The following is a 24,146-nucleotide window of genomic DNA, read 5'->3' on the forward strand; positions in this document are numbered from 1 at the left end:
GAACAGGGAGCACTTAATCCTATATGTTTTATATTGCCTAGCAGGAGGACCTCATCAGTTATTCAGATCACAATACGCCATTGGATGCGGCTACTGGTCCCTTCACACTTCGCCGTTGGCACAAGCAACCCGTCGCAATTAACACAGCATTGCACCACGCAGTGCCATGTACCTCAGAGCGGGAAAATGTACTATTTTGCCACTCACAGCCCATCTCCATCGAAATACCGCATCTTACAAGCCTTAGTGCCCATTTAGCTTGTAGCCATACAATAAATGAAGTCCATATCTGTTTTCAACTCACATATAAATGGTCTGTTAGCAACATTACTGTAGCACACACCGGCAGTCACTTTTACGCCACTTAGCACTTGTTCTGCCTCAGAGCTACGCCAACGTACTTCTACCGCCAGTATTACGCGCCAACCTGTACACTGTTCTCATTCTCGGGGATTCCCCCCACACCTAAACATTATTTTACAGTACGCTAAGTTCTCTATTTACAATTAAACATATCATAGCATTACAATATTCAATTACAGTCATTTTCATATATTAAAGTAATATTACATTTATATTTTTACTACACGTAACAATATTATTTAGTTTAATTCTTTTTTTATTTCGCTGTCAGTGTGCAGCACAAGCCACACACTGTCTCCCGTATAGAGTTCATTAGTTTAGCTGCTACCAGGCAGAAGCACTTCCGCTTTGCCTTTGATTCTGGCCCACAGATGGCATAAGCGACCACTTTCTCTACCGTTGCACCTTGACTATGCCTGGCATTTACTAGACGGCACATTGTCACATTACAGTATCTTCTGACCTATGTAAGCTTTGCCACACTGGCAAGGAATTTTGTAAACTCTGGCCTTCCACAGAGCCAGATCGTCCTTTACCAAACTGAGAAGTCTACTAACCTTCGCCAGTGGCCGGAAGATTACTTTAACTTGATGTTTCTCTAGGATTCTGCCGACTTTAGGTTAAAGGCTGCCGACGTATGGAAGGAATGCCCCAAACTTGTACAGCTCCTTAACTTCTTAATGTTGTGGGTGATCATGTTTCTTTCTCCTTAGCGCTGTACTAATCTGATGTGGAGAGTAACCATTATCTTTGAACACTGACTGTAGATGCTCTAGCTCGTTTGTAAGACTATCTTCATTAGAAACAACATGCCCTGGTGTGCCAACGTTCTAGGGACGCCGGTCGTTTGTGAAGTGTGATGGCAGCTCAACGCTAGCAGGTAAAGGTCCATATGTTCAGGCGTACGATATACAGAATGCTGTAATGACGCATCCACTCTCTTAGTAACCAAGATGTCCAAAAAATGGTAAGCAACCATCCTTCTCTATTTCCATCAGAAACTGGATTTTCTTGTGGATTGCATTCAGATGTTGCAAGAAACATGACAGTTCTTCCTCACCATGGGGCCACACCACAAAAATGTCATATACATGTTGCCAAAAGACTCTTGGTTTACATTGAGCCTAATCAAGAGTGCTCTCCTCAAAGTCTTCCATAAGAGAGTTTGCTACCAGAGGGGAGAGAGGACTGCCTGTGGCAAAACCGCCAGTCTGCTCTTGTTAAATAAAAAGTAGATTGAGGAAAGGATATAATGGAAAAAGTGCTGTTATATTGGCTGTGAACTTATTGCTGATGAGTAACAAAGAGTCCATATGAGTAACAAAGAGTCCATAAGAGGAACCTTAGAGAAAAGTGAGATGTCATTGAAGATCACTAGTAGGTTAGTTTCGTTGAGTCAAAGCGACTTGTCTGTTGAAATATCAGCAGAGTCGTGAATATGATGCGTGCACTTCCCCACAAAAGGTCTTGGTAGAGAGGCAATGTGTATAGCCAAATCATACCTGGGAGCGTTGATATTACTGTAACAGAACCTCTTTTTCATGGATCTTCGGAAGGCCATATAACCAGTGTGGCACAGAACTATGAGGTTTTAATCTTTTGGCCACTTCTTGCGGAATAGAAGAAGAATTCTGCAGTGCTGATGTTTTCCTTTCCATCTTCCTTGTGGGGTCTTTGTCAATCTTACAATACATTGTTTCACTTAGCAAGTTATAAATCTTCTTTTCATAAATCTCATGTAGCAACAGCTGGACGGTTGGCAGCCACAATATTGTGGCAAGAGTCACACAATTCGGAAAGCTCATAGAATATTCAGTACGCCAGAAAAAACTTCAAGAATCAAATTAGAGCATGATTGTTTTGAATGAGGATAGGCCCTATGTCCGCAAAAATTTTAAAAGCATGCAAGCAATTTTAACCCTTCAATTGATGATAAAGCACAATACAAACGAGTATTGATACAGTCATTGAGAGATTATGCACATGTGACGCAAAAAACAATGCAGCTAACCATTTGCAGAAAACCAGTCAATAATAATTTTAAGACTGTTGTTTACTGTTTCTTCTGTTGCTGTATGTAAGCTAGGGTTGATTACAATACTAGTATTATCTGCAAAAATAGACGGAAGACTGTCTCCATAAAATGAGGAACAATGGCAGGCCTAAGATTGAGCCTTGGGAAACCCCATACATAACTTCTCCCCTGTCAGAAGAATATCCCCTAATTACATTGGCCGAGTTGCCAAGTACAACATTCTGCATTCTTTTGATTGGATATGATACTATCCATTGATTGGTTGTACCATCAATTCTATAAAACCTAGTTTTATTTAGTAGAATTATGTGTTTCACACAGTCAAGTGCCTTAGGTCACAGAAAATACTGACCAGTGCTATTCTGTTGTGGAATACTTGTAAAATTTGGGGAGTGAATGTGTGAGTGGAAATATCATTAGAGCAACACACTGAAATCAGAACTGTAATTTACAGAGGATATTGTTGCTTAGGTGGGATACAATTCTGGAATAACCACTTTCTCAGAAGTTTTGAAAAATAATATCAGTAGTGAAACATTCAGTTGTTATTGAAATCTTTCCAATCACTATTTTTATGGAGGAATTTATCAATGGCACATTTCAATCTCTGTAGAAAAATAACCTTGGGTTAGTGATGCATTACATATTTCAGATTAGACATAGCTTATTATATGGGAACAAATCTTCAGTACTCATAAACACCACCATATCCAGATGAGTGTTTATTTTTGAGAGAATATATAATTTTCTTAAATTCTGAGGGAGAAATGTTATCAAATTTTATGAGAGTTGCTTTTTCAACATACTGCTGTGATTTTTGTATTGAACTGTTTGTTCCTGTACTTGTTACTATATTTCAGATGAGTGATAGTGAAACACATTTGCTACCTGTTTCTCATAATTTATGGTTCTTCATTTAATTCAGTAGTGATGTTATTGTCTCCTTTGGCCAAATGTTGTCTCTCATTGCACTACAATCCATATAGCCTTAAGTCTGTTATCGGAATTACTGATTTCTGACATTATGTGCTTGTTCCTTGATTTCTTAAAAAGTTTTCTTCGTAATTTTTAATAGTTTTTGTAGTTGCCAACAGATACGTTTCCCGTTTCCTTCCACAAGATAGTTTAATCCCTCTAGTGATCTATGGTTTTTTTGCATGGCTGTTTAATGTTCTTTCTGATTAGCTTATGTGGAAAGCATTTTCAAGTAATGATGTTTATTTATCTTGGAACAGATTAAAATTTATGTCTGGATTTGGTTCATTATAAATTTCATCTATGTCATCTCTTGTAAACTATTCTTAAAAACATTTATTCTTGAGTCATTAATTATTCTCATTGGTTTCCACCCTAGAGTATTAAGACTGTAAGACGCTATCTTATTTACACTATCTAAATGTACATCATGGTCAGAGAAAACTTTTGTTACATGGTACACAGTTATTTTCTTGCTTTTAGCTTATCAAAGAAAACATTATCAATTAGGGTAGATAGAATGTCCCTCAAGTGTAGAAGAGACACTATCTGCAAAGTACAAAACAACAAGCCTAAATGTAAAAATAAAATTAAAAAAAAAAAAAAAAAAGTAACTGAAGTTTCAGTGCTTCATGGCAATGTGAACACACTCAGCCAAGAAAAAATAGATAGATGAATGTTTTGTGGCGACAAACATTTTCATGTTTTCAAAGTCATTTTATGATTAGTTTCTGATGTGTACATTGTCTAGTGGTGCATTTTACAATTGATCAAAATTTCCTTGCCGTCAGGTTACTATTTGATGTTACTGATGTGCACATTATTTAATGGTGAATTTTACAATTGATCAACATGTCCTGGCAATCAAGTTACTATTTGATGTTTCACTGTCATATCTGATATTTCACACACTGCTGACCTGTGAGCTCTAGAATATGTTTTAGTACTTTTTCCCACCGAGCGAGGTGGCGCAGTGGTTAGACACTGGACTCGCATTCGGGAGGACGACGGTTCAATCCCGCGTCCGGCCATCCTGATTTAGGTTTTCCGTGATTTCCCTAAATCACTCCAGGCAAATGCCGGGATGGTTCCTCTGAAAGGGCATGGCCAACTACCTTCCCCATCCTTCGCTAATCCGATGAGACCGATGACCTCACTGTCTGGCCTCCTTCCCCAAACATCCCCAACCCAGTACTTTTTCCAAACTTGTGCTGAATATTGGAAACGATTTATCTTTGTTTCGCTGTCTTTGGGGTATTTCTATGCATCCATATTAAAATTACTTGTTATACAAATATATAAAAGTGACTCAACCAAGCAAAAGAACTGTACGAATATTACATAGGATCATGTTAACATGAAACCTGTGAAATGTACCTGTACCAATTGCAAGAAGTCGATAAGAAACAAATTCATCAGTGAAACAGAAATTTATATTCTGATGAATAAGCTATAATGACAAAATCAGCATCTGTAATCTGACATGATTACTTTTCCCAAATCCAATTTCTTGTAGCCTTTCCGGTAAATCATTTTGTGACCACAAAAATGGATAATATGAATCATTGGTGTGAAGTTACAGTTTGTGTGTGCTAAGCTTTCCGAGTTATTTGCCCCTCACACTGAGGTCCAGAAATTTCTCACTTTGTTTTGTTACATTACTGTGACTTTGTGGCATTTGGAATCAACATAACTATTTTGGAAACACTTTTCAAATGTAGCCGCTTTGCAGCTGATGTTGGCAATTGTGGAATGTCACGTTGTTGTTAAAAGTTATAAGTGATACTTACAGTGAATTTTTTTTTTTAGTACACTTGTATCTTTACTTTTTGTGTATCCTTTCTTTGAAAGTTGGATATTTCACTGAAGACTGATCTAGGTAGCTCAATAACTGACGCAGTAGCTTTTCAGTTGGCAGGAGAGGCTTCAGATAACCTGTCAGACCATTCAGATTAATTTTTATTAGCCATACAATGGTGGAGCTTCAGCAGTTGTCAGTTTTATTTTCAGACACACTCATAAACAACTTTTATAGCTGTTACTGGTTTTGGAAATCTTCAGGTAACCAATCCAACAGAGAGAAAGATCATCATTACTGTATGTGAAAATCTTAAGGAAATAAAAACGTAAAAGATAAACGTGATAAAATAGTAATGAAGAACTGTGTCACTCACATTATATTCAGCTTCAACAGCTCTTGATCTAAATGGAAAAGTTGTCTTTAGTTTCAGTAAATGGATCAAGAGCCACAGTACATGAATACCATGTGTTATTCTTTTTATGTTTTTAACACACTGACTTCAGTAATTCAATTTATGTGCTCTGGACATGCCTTTTCTCCACAATGAAATGTTTATTTTGCATTTATTATTTTCAGTACCTCAACCACTGATAGAACTGCATGTGAAACTCCTACGTAAAGCAAGGAAATCAGTATCAGGGGAACGATGGGAGCGTGCACTTATAAAATTCTGTCACACATACTCATCAAATCAAGATGGCTGGGAAATTGAACGTTTTGGCTACAAGAAAGCTCGACTTGGTGTGAAGTTGCGAGTGCTGAAGGTTTGTGTTTATGCTTTGAAAATTGTCAGAGTTATAACCTGTTTCTGCAGATGTGGTTATAATTGAAATATTGTGGTCTTCATTGATGAGTGACTATAATAATATGTGTGTGGTGTTTGATGTGCAGTTTTCAGAAGTGTTTTTTGTCTTGATAGGTAAACAGTTTCTCAAATTGGCTTTTAATTGTCAAGGAAGATATGAATATTGCGTGTTCCTATATATTTAAAATCATAGTCGATATTTCACTCTGATTTTAAAAATGAGATGTCTTCATTACTGAACACAAATGACATGGCATTTGTGCAGGTCATAGAAAAACAAATTGTCTCTGAACTTTTATTGTCTGTCTGCATCATTTATTTGCTGAGGAGGTCATTAGGGATCTTTATCGAAACATAATTTTTCCCTTTGCAGGCTAAAGAGAAATTTTAATAAACATTTTTGGAACAGTGATTAAAATTTTTTGTTTTTGAAATTCAGTCTTAATCGCACCACGTATGTTACAAGAACATTGGTGACTGGTTTCGGTCATACCACATGACCATCATCAGACGTGTAATTTAATTTAGAAAGTGATAGGAACCTTACTAGATTTACAATAAAATAAGACAAAATGCTTATAAGGATAAAATACAATAAGACCCATGGCATCCTTCGAAGATGGTAGGTGGAGCAGTCTTCTCAGCTGCTGTGATGTCAACTGGTGCCAGCAAGTGATGAGCATATGCTTAAGTACGAAGATGTTCCGCCTACGTCTTCTCCCTCCACCTCACATCAACCAATCAGTATAAAAATGGGTTCACATAATCATCAAAACGTATAAAAACAAAGTACAATAATAACATAAAAATAGTTATGTATAATATCTCTTTAAAACCATGGAATTGTATAAAATATCAATTAAAAGCTTTAAAATAACTGTACAGACGATGTATAGTCAGTGTGCCCTCTATGGGCTAAGGTGGTACTACCACAATGGTTTCAAAGTCAACAATGTTGTGGAGATCTTTGGCATTGCGGCATCATATCGATATGTGAGTTGTGACTCAACTGCAAGTATACATCTATGCTAGATTCAGTCTGTCTGTCTTTTATTAAAATGTCATAAAACTGATTTATTAAAAATGGAGTCACATTTCGTTATATTTCTAGTTGGAAGTTTATGTACTGCCCTGCGGTACATTTCTGCCATGGATACAACTGGGTTCTATGATTTTCTGACCAAGAGTACATATGTGCTCATAGAATTTCGTCAAAGAAATCATAAAAATGTTTTTCACAAAAATCTAACTGTTCATTGAGATACACTGACAGTTCATCTCTATAATGGGCGTATATCTTGATCTCCCTCAAAATATTTAATAATAAGCCTTTATTAGCATAATGAAGGACTTGTAAATTCTGTTGTACCTTAACACCATTGTTGACTTTGAAACCATTGTGGTAGTACCACCTTAGCCCATAGAGGACACACTGACTATACATCGTCTGTACAGTTATTTTAAAGCTTTTAATTGATATTTTATACAATTCCATGGTTTTAAAGAGATATTATACATAACTATTTTTATGTTATTACTGTACTTTGTTTTTATACGTTTTGATGATTATGTGAACCCATTTTTATACTGATTGGTTGATGTGAGGTGGAGGGAGAAGACGTAGGCAGAACATCTTCGTACTTAAGCACATGCTCATCACTTGCTGGCACCAGTTGACATCACAGCAGCTGAGAAGAGTGCTCCACCTACCATCTTCGGAGGATGCCATGGGTATAACACGTCTTATTGTATTTTGTCCTTATAAGTATTTTGTCTTATTTTATTGTAAATCTAGTAAGGTTTCTATTACTTTCTAAATTTAATTACAGGTCTGATGATGGTCATGTGATATGACTGAAACCGGTCACCCATGTTGTTGCAACATACATGGTGTGATTAAGACTGAATTATAAAAACAAAAAATTTTAAAGAGACATTGTTGTGAACAGTACATGTAATTTTTGTTCATTTTATGTTAATGATGCTGTTAATGACAAACTTGGTAGAATATTAAATAGATTAACAGACTGTTATTTATAGAGTTGCCTCGAAGAGATTTGATCATTTATAAGATGTATAATCCACAAGTTTTTGTGTGATAAAGGCTCCAGGAATTCTTGTAACATTAAATTTAGAGATCTGCACTTTTCGGACAGTTAACACTCAAACTTATACCAGTTACATAATGAGATAGAATGAGAATGAAGGGTGTTTTATCTAGAATTGCAGAAATACTATATGTGAGAGAGTAAAAGAGACAGTAACACTATGTCTGACAGTTTGAAGCAAAGGATGGAAGAAAAAGAGTAAAATTTCTTCTGGAAATTATACACTCAGGAGAAACATTGTGCTTTAACCCAAAAAGAGAGGGAAATGTAGCTGCAATAAGCAGATGTGGTGAGCACTCCATCTTAATGCAGAAGAGTGCTATTTTCCTATTGCATTTTGTGTTTTAGTTCTTCATGAGTTCTCTTCTTCCATCTGGTTTGCTGTAGTATTAGGTCCTCTTTGTGCTTATCATAATCTTCTGTTGTTTCCATTATCTGTGTTCTGAAATTGTAAATGAAAGTCAGACTAAGAATGTTTCATTATAATTAGCTGTCATTTATATTTTTGTTGAGAAAAAGTTTACCTTTATTGGTGGTAATTTAATGCATGCAAAATTAATATTTTCAGTCATGTGATACTTTTAATAGTTTCTTTCAAAATTCATTGTTTTTGATCACTTTGTCACTAATTCTCCTTTTGTACAAATTGTGGGGATAAAAGTAACTGCCGGTTAGAGGAAAATATTATTTGAGAATGAGTTAATGATTGCCTCCATTTGCTTATTACATTTAAAAAGATGGTAGTTTCTTAATTTGTTATTGCCCTTTTTCTCACAGACCCTGCTGGAACAACAGTTTGATCTGAATGCAAAGTTCAAAGCAGAGATCAACCGTTTGAGTGCTATGGAGCTACGCAGCAGTCCTCTTGGCCGTGACAAGCTGGGACAGACATATTGGTGCCAGCTGGACGAAGCATGCAATTTACGTGTATACCGGGAGGATCTAGATGATGAGACATGGGAAGTGGTTGCAAGGTATAATTAACAGCTTGATAACTTATCTTCTAAACGTCTGACTTCTTTGCTGTGCTATAAGGCAGGGATGTAATTTTTTGATTACTGATTTAGTATTTTTAGTCATCTTTAGATTAGAATGTTTGTTTTGCAGAATATTGCATCTTAGTAATTGATGTGGTATGATTTCATTGCACTCACATATAATCAATTGAAGTTTTTTGAGATTATATTTGTTTGAGCACCATGAACTAATCACACGTATATTAAATGAAAATAGTTACCACCACAGACACTATCTGAAAAGCTGTTAGATGAGACTCCTGTAATGCGTAAGTCCATCTACATCTACATACATACTCTAGAAACCAGTGTGAAGTGCATGGCAGGGGGTACTTGTTAATGTTGTACCACATGTTAGGGTTTCTTCCTGTTCCGGCTGGGTATGGAATGTGGGAAGAATGACAGCTTTAACACACTTATGTGTGCTATAATTAGTCAGTCCTGACTTTGCCATCTCTACTGGACTGACACATTAGGGGGCTGAAATATGTTTTTAGATTCTTCACTTAAGGGGGGTAGGACGTGAAACTGGCTGACTTGGAGCAGGAGAGGCACCACAAGACATTTTAATTTACACTGCCTATACTTTCACAAATAAATTAATAAAACTTTGTTAGCGTGACCAGGAAGGACTCAGGATTCACACATAGCAGAGGAAGTTCAAAAACCCAACAAAACAAATTTTTTTTACATGTGAAATTTCATCTTTTTTTTCACTATTGGCTGCATTTGTTGCTGTAGCTACACTTTTCTTCATAAGTAAGAGAGATTCTTCGATGAATTTTGCAGAGCATACAAACCATACTTACATATAAAAACAAAGATGAGGTGACTTACCGAACAAAAGCGCTGGCAGGTCGATAGACACACAAACAAACACAAACACACACACAAAATTCAAGCTTTCGCAACAAACTGTTGCCTCATCAGGAAAGAGGTAAGGAGAGGGGAAGACGAAAGGAAGTGGGTTTTAAAGGAGAGGGTAAGGAGTCATTCCAATCCCGGGAGCGGAAAGACTTACCTTAGGGGGAAAAAAGGACAGGTATACACTCGCACACACGCACATATCCATCCACACATACAGACACAAGCAGACATATTTAAATATGTCTGCTTGTGTCTGTATGTGTGGATGGATATGTGCGTGTGTGCGAGTGTATACCTGTCCTTTTTTCCCCCTAAGGTAAGTCTTTCCGCTCCCGGGATTGGAATGACTCCTTACCCTCTCCTTTAAAACCCACTTCCTTTCGTCTTCCCCTCTCCTTACCTCTTTCCTGATGAGGCAACAGTTTGTTGCGAAAGCTTGAATTTTGTGTGTGTGTTTGTGTTTGTTTGTGTGTCTATCGACCTGCCAGCGCTTTTGTTCGGTAAGTCACCTCATCTTTGTTTTTATATATAATTTTTCCCACGTGGAATGTTTCCTTCCATTATATTGAAACCATACTTACAGGTGTATGAAACTCTAGAATTTCCCAAATCTGTTAAAAACTGTGGTAAAAATTGAAATAATTAACTATAAAATTTGAGTTTTCTCTAAACTCAAAGTTTAAAACGTAACAGCCCATTCATTTTTCTATATATTAAATAAATTCTAGAGTTTCATACACCTGTAAGTATGATTTGTAAGCTGTGCAAAATTCATTGAAGAATCTCTCTTACTTATGAAAAAGTGTACCTATAGCAGCAAATGCAGCCAACAGTAAGTGAAAAAAAAATGAAATTTCACATTTAAAAAATATTATTTTTTCGTGTTTTTAAACTTCCACGGCTATGAGTGTGAATCCTGAATCCTTCCTGGTCATGCTGACAAAGTTTTATGAATTTATTTGTAAAAGTATAGACAGTGCAAATTAAAATGTCCTGTGGTGCCTCTCCTTCTCGAAGTCAGCCTGTATGACATCCTAACCCCTTAATACTGGTTCTTGAACCTTTGCATGTTGGATTTCACGGGATAATTGGTACCTATGTTCAAGTGTCTGCTAAATCAGAGTTTCAGCATTTCTGTGACTCACTCGTGCAAGTCAAACAAATCTCAGTATCTTCTGTTAGCCCTATTTGGTATGAGTCCCATACACTTGAATGATATTCTACAGAAGTTCACGTGAGTGTTCAGTAAACAAGACTATTTTCCCAGTATTCTGTCAATGAACTGAAGTCTGCTACCAGCTTTACCTATGACTGAGCCTATTATTCCATTTCATATCCATTCAAATTGTTACATCCAGATATATGTATGTTTTGACTTATTCCATTTGGGACTCATTGATGTTGTAGTCATAGATTACTACTTTTCTGCATTTCATGCTGTACACAATTTTAGATTTCTGGAGGTTGAAAACAAGTATGCCAATCTTCACACCACTTTCAAATATTATTTACATCTGACTGCATATTTGAACAGGTATTTCAGATAGTACTTCATAATAGGCAATGGCACCACCTGCAAAAAGTCTAAAGTTTACTCTAAATATTGTCTGCCAGGTTATTCATATATAATACAAGCAGCAAGGTCCCCTATGCATCTGCCTGAAGTTGCTTTCACATCTCTTGATGACCCTCCAGGTGAGATAACATGTTGCATCCTCAGTCCAATCACAAATTTTGTTTGATACCTATATAATTGTGTTTTTGGTAATAAAAGTTGGTGTGATACCAAGTCAGATGTTTTTCACAAATCAAGAAATATTGCATCCTCCTGATTTCCATGATCTGTTGCTTTCAGAATGTCATGAGGAAAGAACAAGTTTGGTTTAGTGTGATCAACATTTTTCTGAATCTGTGGTACTTGGGATGTGTGAGATTATTCTATTCAAGATACACCATTACGTCTGAGCTCAAAATATGTTCTAGAATTCTACAATGAATGGACACCTGTGATTTGGATGTCAGTTTTGTAGATCACTTCTCCCACCTATATTGTAGATTGGTGTGATCTGTGCTTCATTCCAACTATTTGGCACAGTTTTCTGTCCATCATGTATGTTGTGGAGTGCCCCCATAATAGGGACATATTTTGACCAAAGTATCCATCCATGACTACCTGTACCACCTGACACCAGGGAGACATCATTAAGGAGCTTAAACATATGTACAGAAGACACCAAATTATTTGCCTCGAGGGGGGGGGGGCTGCAGATAAATGTCATGACATACTTCTTAGCTTAGTAGAACACTTCTCTTGACACTGAGCCAATTGGAACAGTGGTTAAGACACTGAATTTGTGTTTGGGAGGAACTGGCTTCAAATTCCCCTACGGCTATCAATATTTAGATTTGCAATGGTTTTTCTAAATTGCATAAGTCAGATACCAGAATGGTTCCTTTGATAAGAATAGAAACAGTTTCTATCCCCGTATTTCTCTGGTTTGTGCTTGTGCTCCATCTGTAATGTAGACAAGATGTTAAATCCTAAGCTGCCTTTTTGCCTCCTCCATCAGCCAGAAACCGCCTTTTCACATCAAATACACCACTTTTTAAAAATTTACTATTGATAGGCTGGTGGGATATACTTTGACAAGTGGCGTAATTTACAGGTAAGAACTCATTTGATGAGTATATTGAGAAATGTGCAGGATAAGCCAAGGTTTCAAATTTCTGCTCTTAAAACTTAGATAGATATGCATATGGGTTGGTGTGTCATCTACTAAACAACATTTTAATTAAAAAACAGTTTGTGTTATAAAGGGAAGAACAACATAGATTTGCGCAAAACATATTTTATAAGATTATGGAAATTACAGCTGTGTCGTCTTTTCCTCTTCACCCCATTTTTATCTTTGCTTTTGAAATTTAGGACGTGGGGGGGGGGGGGGGCAGATATTTACAAACCAAAATTGCACCCTGCACACACACACACACACACACACACACACACACACACACCAGTTCAGTATCAGCTTGAAGAAAGTCAACATGTAATGAATATTGACAAGTAGTAGGTATGCCAAGGGGCATTCTTGTGCAGTCTGAAAACTATTTCTGTACTATTCTAATTGCAGTTGAAAATGTCACATGGCTCGAGGTCTGTGGTTCCCGACCTGGGATTAGTTCTCTAATATTTATTACATCACCATTGTCATCATCGGCTGTTTGATGTTCAGCAGTGGATAAAGGCTTCCTGAAGATACACCCATGCCGCTTCATCATACTTCCCAGAGTGATCATTCTCTGATTCAATATGTTGTTGCATTAGATTTTTTTTATCTGTGGAATCCAATAAACAACATCTTTGCTCCATCTACTATCTCTTTGCCTGGCTACATATTCCACTTGCACCCATTTCATTTTCATTACAAAGATAATTATTTTTTCCACTCTAGTTTGTTCCCGGATCCATTTCTTTATTTTCTTCTCATATCTTATAATTCTGACCTTGAATCTCTAGATTTCTTGCTGAACACTGCTCACTTTTTTTAATTGTTTCAGCATTTAATGTCTGTCCCTCACTGCCGTTATAATACATACAAATTATAAAGTTCTAATTTTGGACACAATGGATACTTTGTTTTGAAAACTAATTTCCCAAATACACTCCAGTCCTTTTGCTTTTTCTGTTCATTACTTTTGCTGTTCATATAGTTTTTGTATGATCATAGTAGTTATCATCAGTAATAGATTCTATTAACAATTTTGAGACTATTTTCTTGGCCTCTGTGAGGTCAGTACATTGAAAGTAGACATAAGGTATAGCCAAACTACCAGCAACATTTTGGCAGAAGGTTGGTGACGAGTATCCATTATTAATGGGAAAAGGTATACAGGGCAACCATTCACCACAACTTGCAGGTGTTAGATTTCCATGTACAATAGCAATATTAACAAAAGTGAGGAATCAAATGAACTTGGGGCATTGGATGACATCAAACAGAATATTAAAAAAATGACTGTTGCCATTGCCAGTTGTCTTATTGACTCATTAATTCTTTGTTTGACAAAAACCTAGAAAAACATGAAAGTTTTACTTGTTTTAAAATTTACATTTTATCAACTCTTGTTACTTTAAAAGTAGTGGCATTAACTTTTATTTTTCAATCTAAAGTTAAATTAGGTGCTGAATTTTGTTGGGACTATTGACTAATATCTTATCTGGTTCAAGGGTAATTGTTTCAGAATGAGTGGGAACAATTTCTCTAGGCTTTAAACCATTCCATTACCAATGTTCCTTCAGTTCGCAATGTTTAATTCTTGTTCCCATCCAATGTAAAACTATATCCTCTTAGTTAAAAAATTGTGGGTCATATTATAAATTGGAAGCATTAGTATTTTTGTTGTTTTGTGAACATAGTTTTTTTTTAATAATTTTGAGTTACCTATTGTAAAGATTGTTCTTCACATTCCCTCCACCCATGCCACTTATATGAAATAAATACGAGCTCCTTGTGCTCCCTCTCCTGCCCCATTTCCCCCCATATCCTGGGTACACTCATGGCCGTAGAATTATGTCTTTTTTGTTAATCTTTTGTGTTTTTGTTTCCTTTGTTTATATTACATTTTTCTCCTTTTCTCTTAAAAAAACCTTTGGTCTGGTCCATGCTACATTTTGGTGGCATTGTGTAATGTTCTTCCTTCTTTTAATTCTCTGTGCTGCAAAATTCAAAAACTTGGGATTTCATGTTCTTTTTAATTTAACAGAAGTACCAAATTGTTTACTACTTGTAAAGTTTTGTTATTTCATCTATATTTTGTTATGTTGAAGATTGCATCGGAAAAATAATGAATTATTGCTTATAGTTAGTTTGTATGGGAACTGCTTGTACTCCTTTGGAGAACTAAGCGAATTGGGGCATCTGTTCTGAAAGGATGACTAGTGTTTTTTTCAAAGTATTATACTATTTTGAAATGTATGATAGCTCAAGATAAGTACTGGTGTTGGTTCAATGTCAATCCTAAAGCAAAGTACATTAACTAGTTTTCCTTTGTTGTTTTTTCATTGAATCCCTGCTATTTTCTTTACAGTGACCGAGAAGGCTTAGTGCAACTGATATCACAGCTGTCATCAAATGATCCATTTCGAAGTGGATCAGAAGTCGTAAATGAAGATAGCAACAGCCTTGGAGTGGACAAACCGGTAACTGATACTGGCCAGCCAAAATCCTCATGTTCAAAAGATGGTGATGGTGATGATGCTGATGATAATGATGAAGAATTTCAAGAAATTCCTTCAAGTGACTTGGAGGAAGATGATTCTGATTATGACAGTGATAACAAACATCAGAAAGAAGACATCAAACTTGGCAGTGATAGCAAACATCAGAAAGAAGATGCTAAACCTAGCAGTGATAGCAAATATCAGAAAGAAGACACTAAACCTAGCAATGATAACAAAAATCGCAATGAAGACGTTAAACCTAATGTTAGTGACAAACATCAAAAAGGAGACTTTAAACCTAGCAGTGATATCAAACATCAGAAAGAAGATGTAAAAACTGACAGTGATACTGAACATCAGAAAGAAGACATTAAACCTGGCAGTGACATCAAAGATGAGAGAGAAGATAAAAAATGTGACAGTGATAGCAAACTTCATAAAGAAGACATTAAACCTGGTAGTGATAGCAAACACCAGAAAGAAGACATTAAAACTGAAACTGCAGGGCTTTCAGCTTGTGAAGCAATTCTTTCAGAGGAAAAGGGGGAAATCAAGGTAGAAGAAGGGACTGCACATGATGCTGAAGTAAAACAGGGTAGTTCATCATCACCATCCTGCACAAATTTTGAAAAAAGTGAAACATTAGAAGAGAAAATCCAAGTGTCTGAAGACATGAAAAGTAGTTGTGTAGAAAGATCATCTGATTCCCCTGATAACAAGAATTCAAGTAGGGAAAAAGTGTTAGCAGATAGTAATGTAACTCTATCTAACGAAAATGTAGATTCAGATTATATAACATCTGAAAATAGAGTGTGTGACAACAATTTATCTGAGGAGGAACAAAAAACTGATGAGCAATCTTCATCTACAGAATCGAAGATTGTCGCTGACATATCTCACGACCCAAAACCTTCACCTAGTGCACATTCTCTCATTTCTTCAAAAGAAGAAACTATTTTGGGTGCACCTGCCAGTGATTCACCTAAGGAATTCAATAAAGATGTATGTTGCACATCAGTAAAAAGAAGTATCACATCTACAGATGATGTAGTACCAGCTAAACGTTTATGTGAAACCAGTTTAGAGAAAGAAACTGAACCAGAAGTAGGTGAAGCTATAGAGGAACCTGTAATGGTAATAAGTGGTGAAGGATCAGGGAAAGAATGTGATACAGGTAACCCTGTGAAACACGGAGACAGTAGTGAAAGTGATGTGGAAGTAACTGAAGCTATAGAAGAAACCATAATGTTAATATATGGCAAAGGAGCAGGGAAAGAATGTGATACAGGTAACCCTATGAAACACAGACAAAATAGTGAAAGTGATCTGGAAGTAAGTGAAGCTGTAGAAGAACCTATAATGGTAATAAGTGGTGAAGGATCAGGGAAGGAATGTGATACAGGTAATCCAGTGAAACCAGGAGATAGTAATGATAACGAACAAGGAAAAAATGCAGATACAATGGATTTGAGTAAAAAAGAGAATTTGTCATCTGAGGAGGCTGTGTCAGAGAATTCAAGCTGTGGTAATCTTGAAGTGAGTCATACACCAGATAAAGTGTCTGATGAAAATGTTTCTGTTATCAACTCCAAATCCAAAAGTCTGGAAGAATCAGTCAGCCAGAAAAAGTTGCACAGAGAAAAATGCGGTGCAAGCAGCTCTCAGCATTCACAATTAGCATTTCCATCAAGTTGTATTGCAGATATCTCAGTCAATTCAGAGGCTAACAAACCTATTTCATATCAAGAACGCCCTCCTGAGATGAAAGTATCAACACACAATGCAAGTCAGAGTACAACTAGAAACAAAAGTTTATCTGGAACAACCAGTGAGACTGTGACTGACAGTTCAAATAGGACAACAGATATGAAACAACTGAATACGGCAGGCCTTTTAAATACAACAGAACATAATCCACATATTGATAGCACACTAAAAGAAGAAAAACGTGGGCACAATATTAGTTCTGAAACTGATGGCCCTGAAATGGCGGAAAATGTTGGCAAACTTAATGTATCATCTGCAGTAACTTCCATTACTGATGAAGAAAAGCCGGTAGATACAAACCATGCATATTCCTCTGCATCATCAGTGGATCTTACAAAAAAGTGTTTGCCAGAGGATGGTGAGAAAGTGAGCAAAACAAATTTTGCTCAACAACCATCAATTAAAAATGTACCAAAATTATGGAGCATAGACACAATATGTGCCGCAAAAGAAGAAGGTGACAGTGATAAGTCTGAGTTAAGTGTACCAAGCAGTAAAGCCATTGATACCCAGGCTGTTACAAAAATTGTTGGGGAATCGCATGAGACCTCTACTCTAATTAATAACTCTCCTGCTGATAGTCTCCCCAAATGTGTTTCAAGGTGGGATGTTGGTAAACCAGAAAGTTCGTTATCAGGTGAATGTTGTAAAGAAAAAAAGAACTCAGATAAAGCAGCTGGTGCCAAAAACCCCAATTCTTATACAAACGAGAATGTTAAACCAGAAGTGAAAGAATCCAACAGTCTACCTAGAAATACAGAAACTGAGATTGCTGGTGCCTATGTTTCTGAACCATTGACATCACTGACTGCAAGTCAGGTAAACTCAGAAGGGAAAGCAGCTACTGAAACTTCAAGTTCCTCTGCGTCTAAGGATTTGACAACCCAAGGCACTGAATGCAAAGATAAGGAACAGTCTGAATTTGGCTCTGTCAAAGTTGGGAAAACTGAACCAGACTCTCATACAGCTTGTAATTCTATTCAACACTCAGGCATGCTACGGGAATCACCTTCTGAAAGTTCTAGATACTCAGATAGAACAGATATGAAGTCCAGCATATCTAACAATAAGGAAACTGGAAGTGGCAAAGCAAGTACTAACAGCAATGGAAGAGAAAGTGATGTGTCCCACGATAGAAAAATAGAAATAAAAGCTCCACAACTTACTGTTGAGTCTTTGAAATCAGGTGTTTTGTCTGACATGAGAAGCAAATCACTTGAAGATAGTGTGGCAACTACACTTGAAAGTAGTGAAAGTAAAATAAAATCCTCACATAAGTCAGAGCTGATAAGTGGTAGGGATACAAGTGATAGTGAAGGTAGCAGAACAAATAGGTCACTAACCCATGCTGGTGCAGCCACGTATGATCCACTGAATTTGGAGCTACCTTCAAATAACAGTTGTACAGCACAAATGCCAATACAGAAGGAAACAGCAAGAAATTCCAGCAAGGAAGAATTTGCCCAAAAAACAAATAAAGAGTCAGATATTGTTAGTTCTCAGAATCATAACAAATTATCTACTTACAGAGTAGACATGCATGCTTCTGCTTCTGCCTTGTCTCAGAATAAATTCAAAACTGGGAATGAAATTGACTGTGGTGCTTCAGTTACCCATGTACAACATAAATTGTCTGAGGACAGAATTTTCAAAGAAAGTAAATACCTGCCAGATTCACTTGACATATCAGCTTCGACGATTGACTCAAATAAAAAGACTGACATAAATACAACAAAAGCCGATTTGGAGACCAGTGCTAGAGATCATTTGGGAAATATTTCAAATTTCTCTGTCTGTAACAGTTCTGTGACAATCGAAGCTATACCACTGACAAAAAATTCGCAAAAAAATTGTCCTAAGAATTCAGATGATGAGTTTGTAAAACCTTTAAATCTTGAAAAGAATAGTATGCTTGATAAGATTAGAGGTCGATCAGTTTCTGACAACATAAGTATATTGCCAAGTACTTTAAAATCGAGAGATGTACATGCTGCTAAATCACAGCAATCTGTGTCTGCAATGGGGAAAAATAGAAGAAAATCTGTTGAAAGTATAACAATGGGTATAATGAGCAAACTGGCAGCTAGGGAACACCAGAAAACTGCTCAAATTAAGAGTATAGATGAGGTTATGGCAAATAATATTCCTGATCCTCATAAAACACCAGGAAAAGTCACTGCCATTTCTTCTGATGCACGAGTTTTAGATAGTAAAGATTATCAACCACTGAATTTAGACAAAATGTCAGAAAAACAAAGTGGTAGTAGAGCAAGTGATTTCAGCAAACCAGTCGAATTTCAGCCACCGTCCAGTATCCCAAAGAAACACTGCAATCTTGGGTTTCCTCCTGAAGCCATTCATCAGATGGGCCTCCCTCCATTACCAAGTGCTATGTTGGATCCGCTGAGGCAATTAACGAATTTAGCACTGCTCAGTCAAAATCCTGCAGATGCAGCATTCCTCAGCAATTCCTTGGCTAAGAGGTTTGATGACATAGCATCACGAAGAGACGTGGAATCACTTGGACTAGAATTGTTAAAGAAAAGTATGGATGGAAGAGGTATTGATCCAGCAATTGCTCTAGACTTACAAATGATGGGAAAATTTGCTGCTGATAGAAAAACAATGTTGGAATCTCAGATGAAAATCCCTGAAATGCATCTTCCTGGTATAGAAAAAACATTTAATGCCTTTCCAGCTGAGAAGTTGAATATGAAGGACTCTGCTGATATTAGCAATTTAATGAAGGCAACTGATGTAAGCAAACTAGCTGAATTGTCACTTCTAAAAAATTTTGTTTCTGAACCTTTAGCGGTGAAGGAACAAGCTTGGTTATGTGGCAGTGGAGTGCCACTACACAATAAAGCTGAAATGCAGGGGCATTTTAATCTTCCATATGGTGCTAATGCTGCCACTCACTTGTATGACGAGAAAATGAGATTGTTATCAGGTGCAAGTAATACATCAGTGAGAGAGAAAGGTGAGAGTAAAAGGTTAAATGAAGAAGTAAAGCACAGAGACAACAGGCATGTCAAGAGAACAGAAACTAGAAGGGAACTTGGAATTGAAAATATAAGAAATAAGAGTTTGGCTTATTATAGTACTGTGAAAGATTTGTCTAATATTCATAGGGACCATGACACAAGCAAGGCTTATCCGTATGGAATGCCTGTCCCTTCGAGAGGTTCTGTAGTTCCACCACCAAAAAGCAAGGACAACCCATTAGAAAACCTTCCACAAGATCTAACAGTGTCGTCATCAAAACATGGAACAAATTTATCTCTCAAGTCACCTGACATAACCATGAAAGCAACAGAATTATCCGCTCCACTAAAAAGTGAAGCAATTCCATTGGTGAAAGGTGCACCATATAAGAATATATCTATTGAAAGTTTGAGTGATGAAGCAGTGGCCAAAGATTACTCATCGGTGAGCAATGTAAATATCAAGAAACAGGGAGTATCTCAGAAATTTAATACAATTCCAGTTTCACAAAACTTAACACCACAGAACTTTGAAAAATGTACTGTACCACAAACTTTCCAGGCAAATGTGGCTGACAGGGTATCTGAAAATATGAAACCACTGGACATGAAGTTACCAACACCAACAGAGGCTCCAAAAGAAAAGATTCATTATGGTCTGAAGGTCAAGCCACTGGAGAAACTCTCAGAAGTAAAACTATCTGAAATTGTAGACATAGCCAAAGAAAAGGTACCAGATAGTAAGTGTTCAATAGATGAGGTTGTTATTTGTTCCAAATCAGAAACACAAAATTTAGACAGTTCAAAAAATACTCCTTCGGAGAAACTGGACACATTAACATACCCAGTGCTAAAGCCAGAAGCAGAAAAACCTTTTACTAATGGAATTAAAGTTGTACCACTTGAACGATTGAGTGAGGCTAGTTCAGTGGGTGATATCTGTGGTGCAACAGATAACACACCAGTTTCAGAGACTGTTTTACCGGACACCATAACTGAGCAGAAACTGAATGAAGATAAGTCAGTGGTTGAGCCTGTCAGCAGCAAGGTTCATACACAGCTTCCAGTGAACAAGGAAAGCTCAGGTGATGCAGTAACTGAAAAAAAGAATGATACTGCCTCCGAGGAAAAATGTCAGTCTGAAGTAGTGATTGCTAAAGACTGTGTGAAAAATTCTTCTGATGCAAGGTCGCCCTCTTCAAAATGTGTCCCTTCAGAAGAAGATGAAAAAAGAAAAAGCTGTGATCAAAGACCCATTGTGGGGAAAATACAAGTTAGATCTTTTGCCAAAGAATGTAAGCAGAAATTGTCAACTTCTGAGAAAAAAAATGCTTCTGAAGAAAGGGAACAAACATGTCCAGAAAAGGAGACAAATAAGTTGTCTGCTGCATCTGTAAAATTACCTAAGTGCAAGTCACCTGAAATCAAAGAGTCCGAGGATACTACACATCAGACAGAGAAAAAAGGTGGTGCACAGAGCTGTAGACCTGAGACCTCTGCATCAGTGACTGAAGGAAAGGAATGTGAGCCTGTTACAAATTTTGAAGATAACAGCAATGAACACAAAAAATCACAGTCATCAAAAAACAGTTCTGAGGGTACTGCAATAAAGTTAAAACTTAGAAGTAGGAGAAAGGCACCTCTGGAACCTATTCGTAGTGACTCACCTGAGGAAATGGAACTAGTTAATGATAAAGGGAAGACAAGTAAACCTGCTGTTAATGAAAAAATTAAAATTACTGCTGCTGAAAGCAGTGAAAGTACTTCAAATACAGGAAGGGCCCCCGTTAAAAAATCAGCAGATGGTAAGTTGACTGATGCTGTTAGAGGTAAGCCAAAATCCACAGCAACAGATATGAAATGTGAGCTAATTACCTCAGAGACACGTGGTAGTGTTAAAGAGAAAATCCCTACAGTAGAAGTCATTCGCCTGAAGATAAAATCACCAAGGTCCATTAATGAAAATTTGTCTTTTGATTTCCACGAAACTGTTAGGCGTGATGTACCTGTTGATAACAAAAATAAACACACAGCTGAACCAGTCATTGCAGGCAAAAGAAGAAGAGGCAGGTCAGGGAGATTTGTAAAAAGTCCAAATGCTGAAAGTGTGAAGACTCCTGTCGGGAAACATGAACCTAGTGATGCTGATGCAGATACAGATCCCGAGCACGTAGTGAGTAATGTGAAACGTACAAAACCTGCCCGAGGTGGAAGAAGAGCATTGGAAACACGCACAAGGTCCAGTAGAGAAACAGCTCTTAGAAAGCAGGAGACAGTAGAGGTGAGCAGCAGTGATGATGGCTGCAGGGATAACTTACAGCTACAGATGCGGCTTGGAGAAATTTCGACAGATGACTCTCAAGATCGATCCGCTGTTCAAGCTCGTGGTGCTGCTAGGAAAGGTGGAGCACGAAATAAAGTCAAAGCACGTGCTAGAGGTGGCAAAGCTACCAGAGGAAACCGTGGAGGACGTGGAAAAAGTTTTGGTTCTGTTTCCAGCACAAGAACACCTGTTGATAGCCCACCGCCAAGCAGTGATACTCAATCAGATGCTGCAAAGACGAATAAACGTGGTCAGAGAAGTAAGTAACTTTATACAGCTTGTAGTTAATAGCTGCATTTTCTGAGATTTTTATGTGTGGTATTCGTTGCAGTGTATAGAGGAAATAAATAAGTTCATTAAAAACAATAATGAGATATCCTGGGTACACTACAAATAATGGACGGAGTAAAGGTAACAACTCACCATACAACTGAACCATTGAGCTGTAGTGCCAGGTTGTCCAAAAGCTGAAGTTTTCAGCCTTGTCTACGTACCTATCAATCACGCAACATGTCAGCTGTGCAGTGAGTTGTTACCCATTTGTTTATGTATGTAGAGAATAAGACTGGTCGTATCACATTTTGTTGTGGCAGTCCTGATGGTACCCTTGCCTCTGATGAACACTCACCTTCGAGTAAAACCGATTCCATACACTTGTATCTTCATTAACAGTTTGCAAAGGGGCACCATGTCAAATGCTTTTTCGAAATCTAGAAATATGGAATCTACCAGTTGCCCTTCATCTGTAGTTCATGGTATATCATGCAAGAAAAGGACTAGCTGAGTTTGGCAAGAGCAATGCTTTCTAAATCCATGCTGATTTGTGGATGGAAACTTATCTACTTCAAGCAAATTTATTGTAGTCAGACTGAGAATATTTCTAAGAATTCCACATCAAACCAATGTTGAGGATATAGGTTTGTAATATTGTGGGTCTGTTCTTTTGCCATTCTTATATACAGAAGTCACCTGTGCTTTTTTCCAGTCACTTCACTCACAAATACTTCTCCCACAGTTTGGCTGTTGGCACCTGCATGGCGCCATCCTATGCCAACTTATTCATGGGCCAACTAGAGGAATCCTTCCTAAATGCTCAGAATCCCAAGCCCCTCACCAGATTCAGGTTCATTGATGACATCTTTGTGATCTGGATTGAGGTTGTGGACACCCTATCCACATTCCTCTAGAACCTCATCTCCCCCATTTGCATCACGTCATCTTACTCTAACCCAAAGGCCACATTCCTTGGTGTTGACCTCCACCTCAAAGATGGATGCCTCAGTACCTCCCTCCATATCAAACGTACTAACCATTAGCAATACTTCCACTTTGACAGGTTCCACCCATTCCATACCAAGAAGTCCCTTCCATACAGCCTAGCCAGACGTGGCTGTAGCATCTGTAGTGACGAGCGCTCCCTCTCAAAAGATACTGAAGGTCTCACCGAGGCCTTCACACACCGTAATTACTTCCCAGCCTTCTACAACAACAGATCTCGTGCGCCTTATCTCTCCAGCCACCCAACATCTTCCAAATTCTCACCATCCGGCCACAGTGGAGCATTCCTCTCATGACTCAGTACCACCCAAGACTGGATCAGCTGAATCACATTCCCCGCTATGGTTTCGACTGCATCTCGTCATGCCCTGAAATGAGGACTGTTCTACCCACTATCCTTCCACCTCTTCCACAGTGGAATTCCGCCATCCACCGAACCTACAAAATATTCTCGTCCATCCCTACACAACCCTCATTACAGTTGCCTCATGGCTCATATGCCTGTAATAGACCTACATGCAAGATCTGTCCCATGGATCCCCCCTCCCCCCCACCACCACCACCTCCTACTCCAGTCCGGTCACAAGCATCACCTATCCCATC

General features: G+C 37.6%; 1 protein-coding gene across 2 annotated transcripts in view; it reads left to right on the forward strand.

Moving 5' to 3' along the window:
• The window catches only part of LOC126456936 (uncharacterized), a 144,339-nt gene that overhangs the window by 17,862 nt on the left and 102,331 nt on the right, over positions 1-24,146 (forward strand). For both annotated transcript variants that reach the window (XM_050092872.1, XM_050092873.1), the window contains exons 2-4: positions 5,751-5,938; positions 8,865-9,061; positions 15,059-22,524. In XM_050092872.1, coding sequence (XP_049948829.1) covers positions 5,751-5,938; positions 8,865-9,061; positions 15,059-22,524 — 7,851 coding nt within the window. The remainder of the gene's footprint in view (positions 1-5,750; positions 5,939-8,864; positions 9,062-15,058; positions 22,525-24,146) is intronic.

The sequence above is a fragment of the Schistocerca serialis genome, chromosome 2, assembly GCF_023864345.2.
Source record: "Schistocerca serialis cubense isolate TAMUIC-IGC-003099 chromosome 2, iqSchSeri2.2, whole genome shotgun sequence".
NCBI classification, from domain to species: Eukaryota; Metazoa; Arthropoda; class Insecta; order Orthoptera; family Acrididae; genus Schistocerca; species Schistocerca serialis.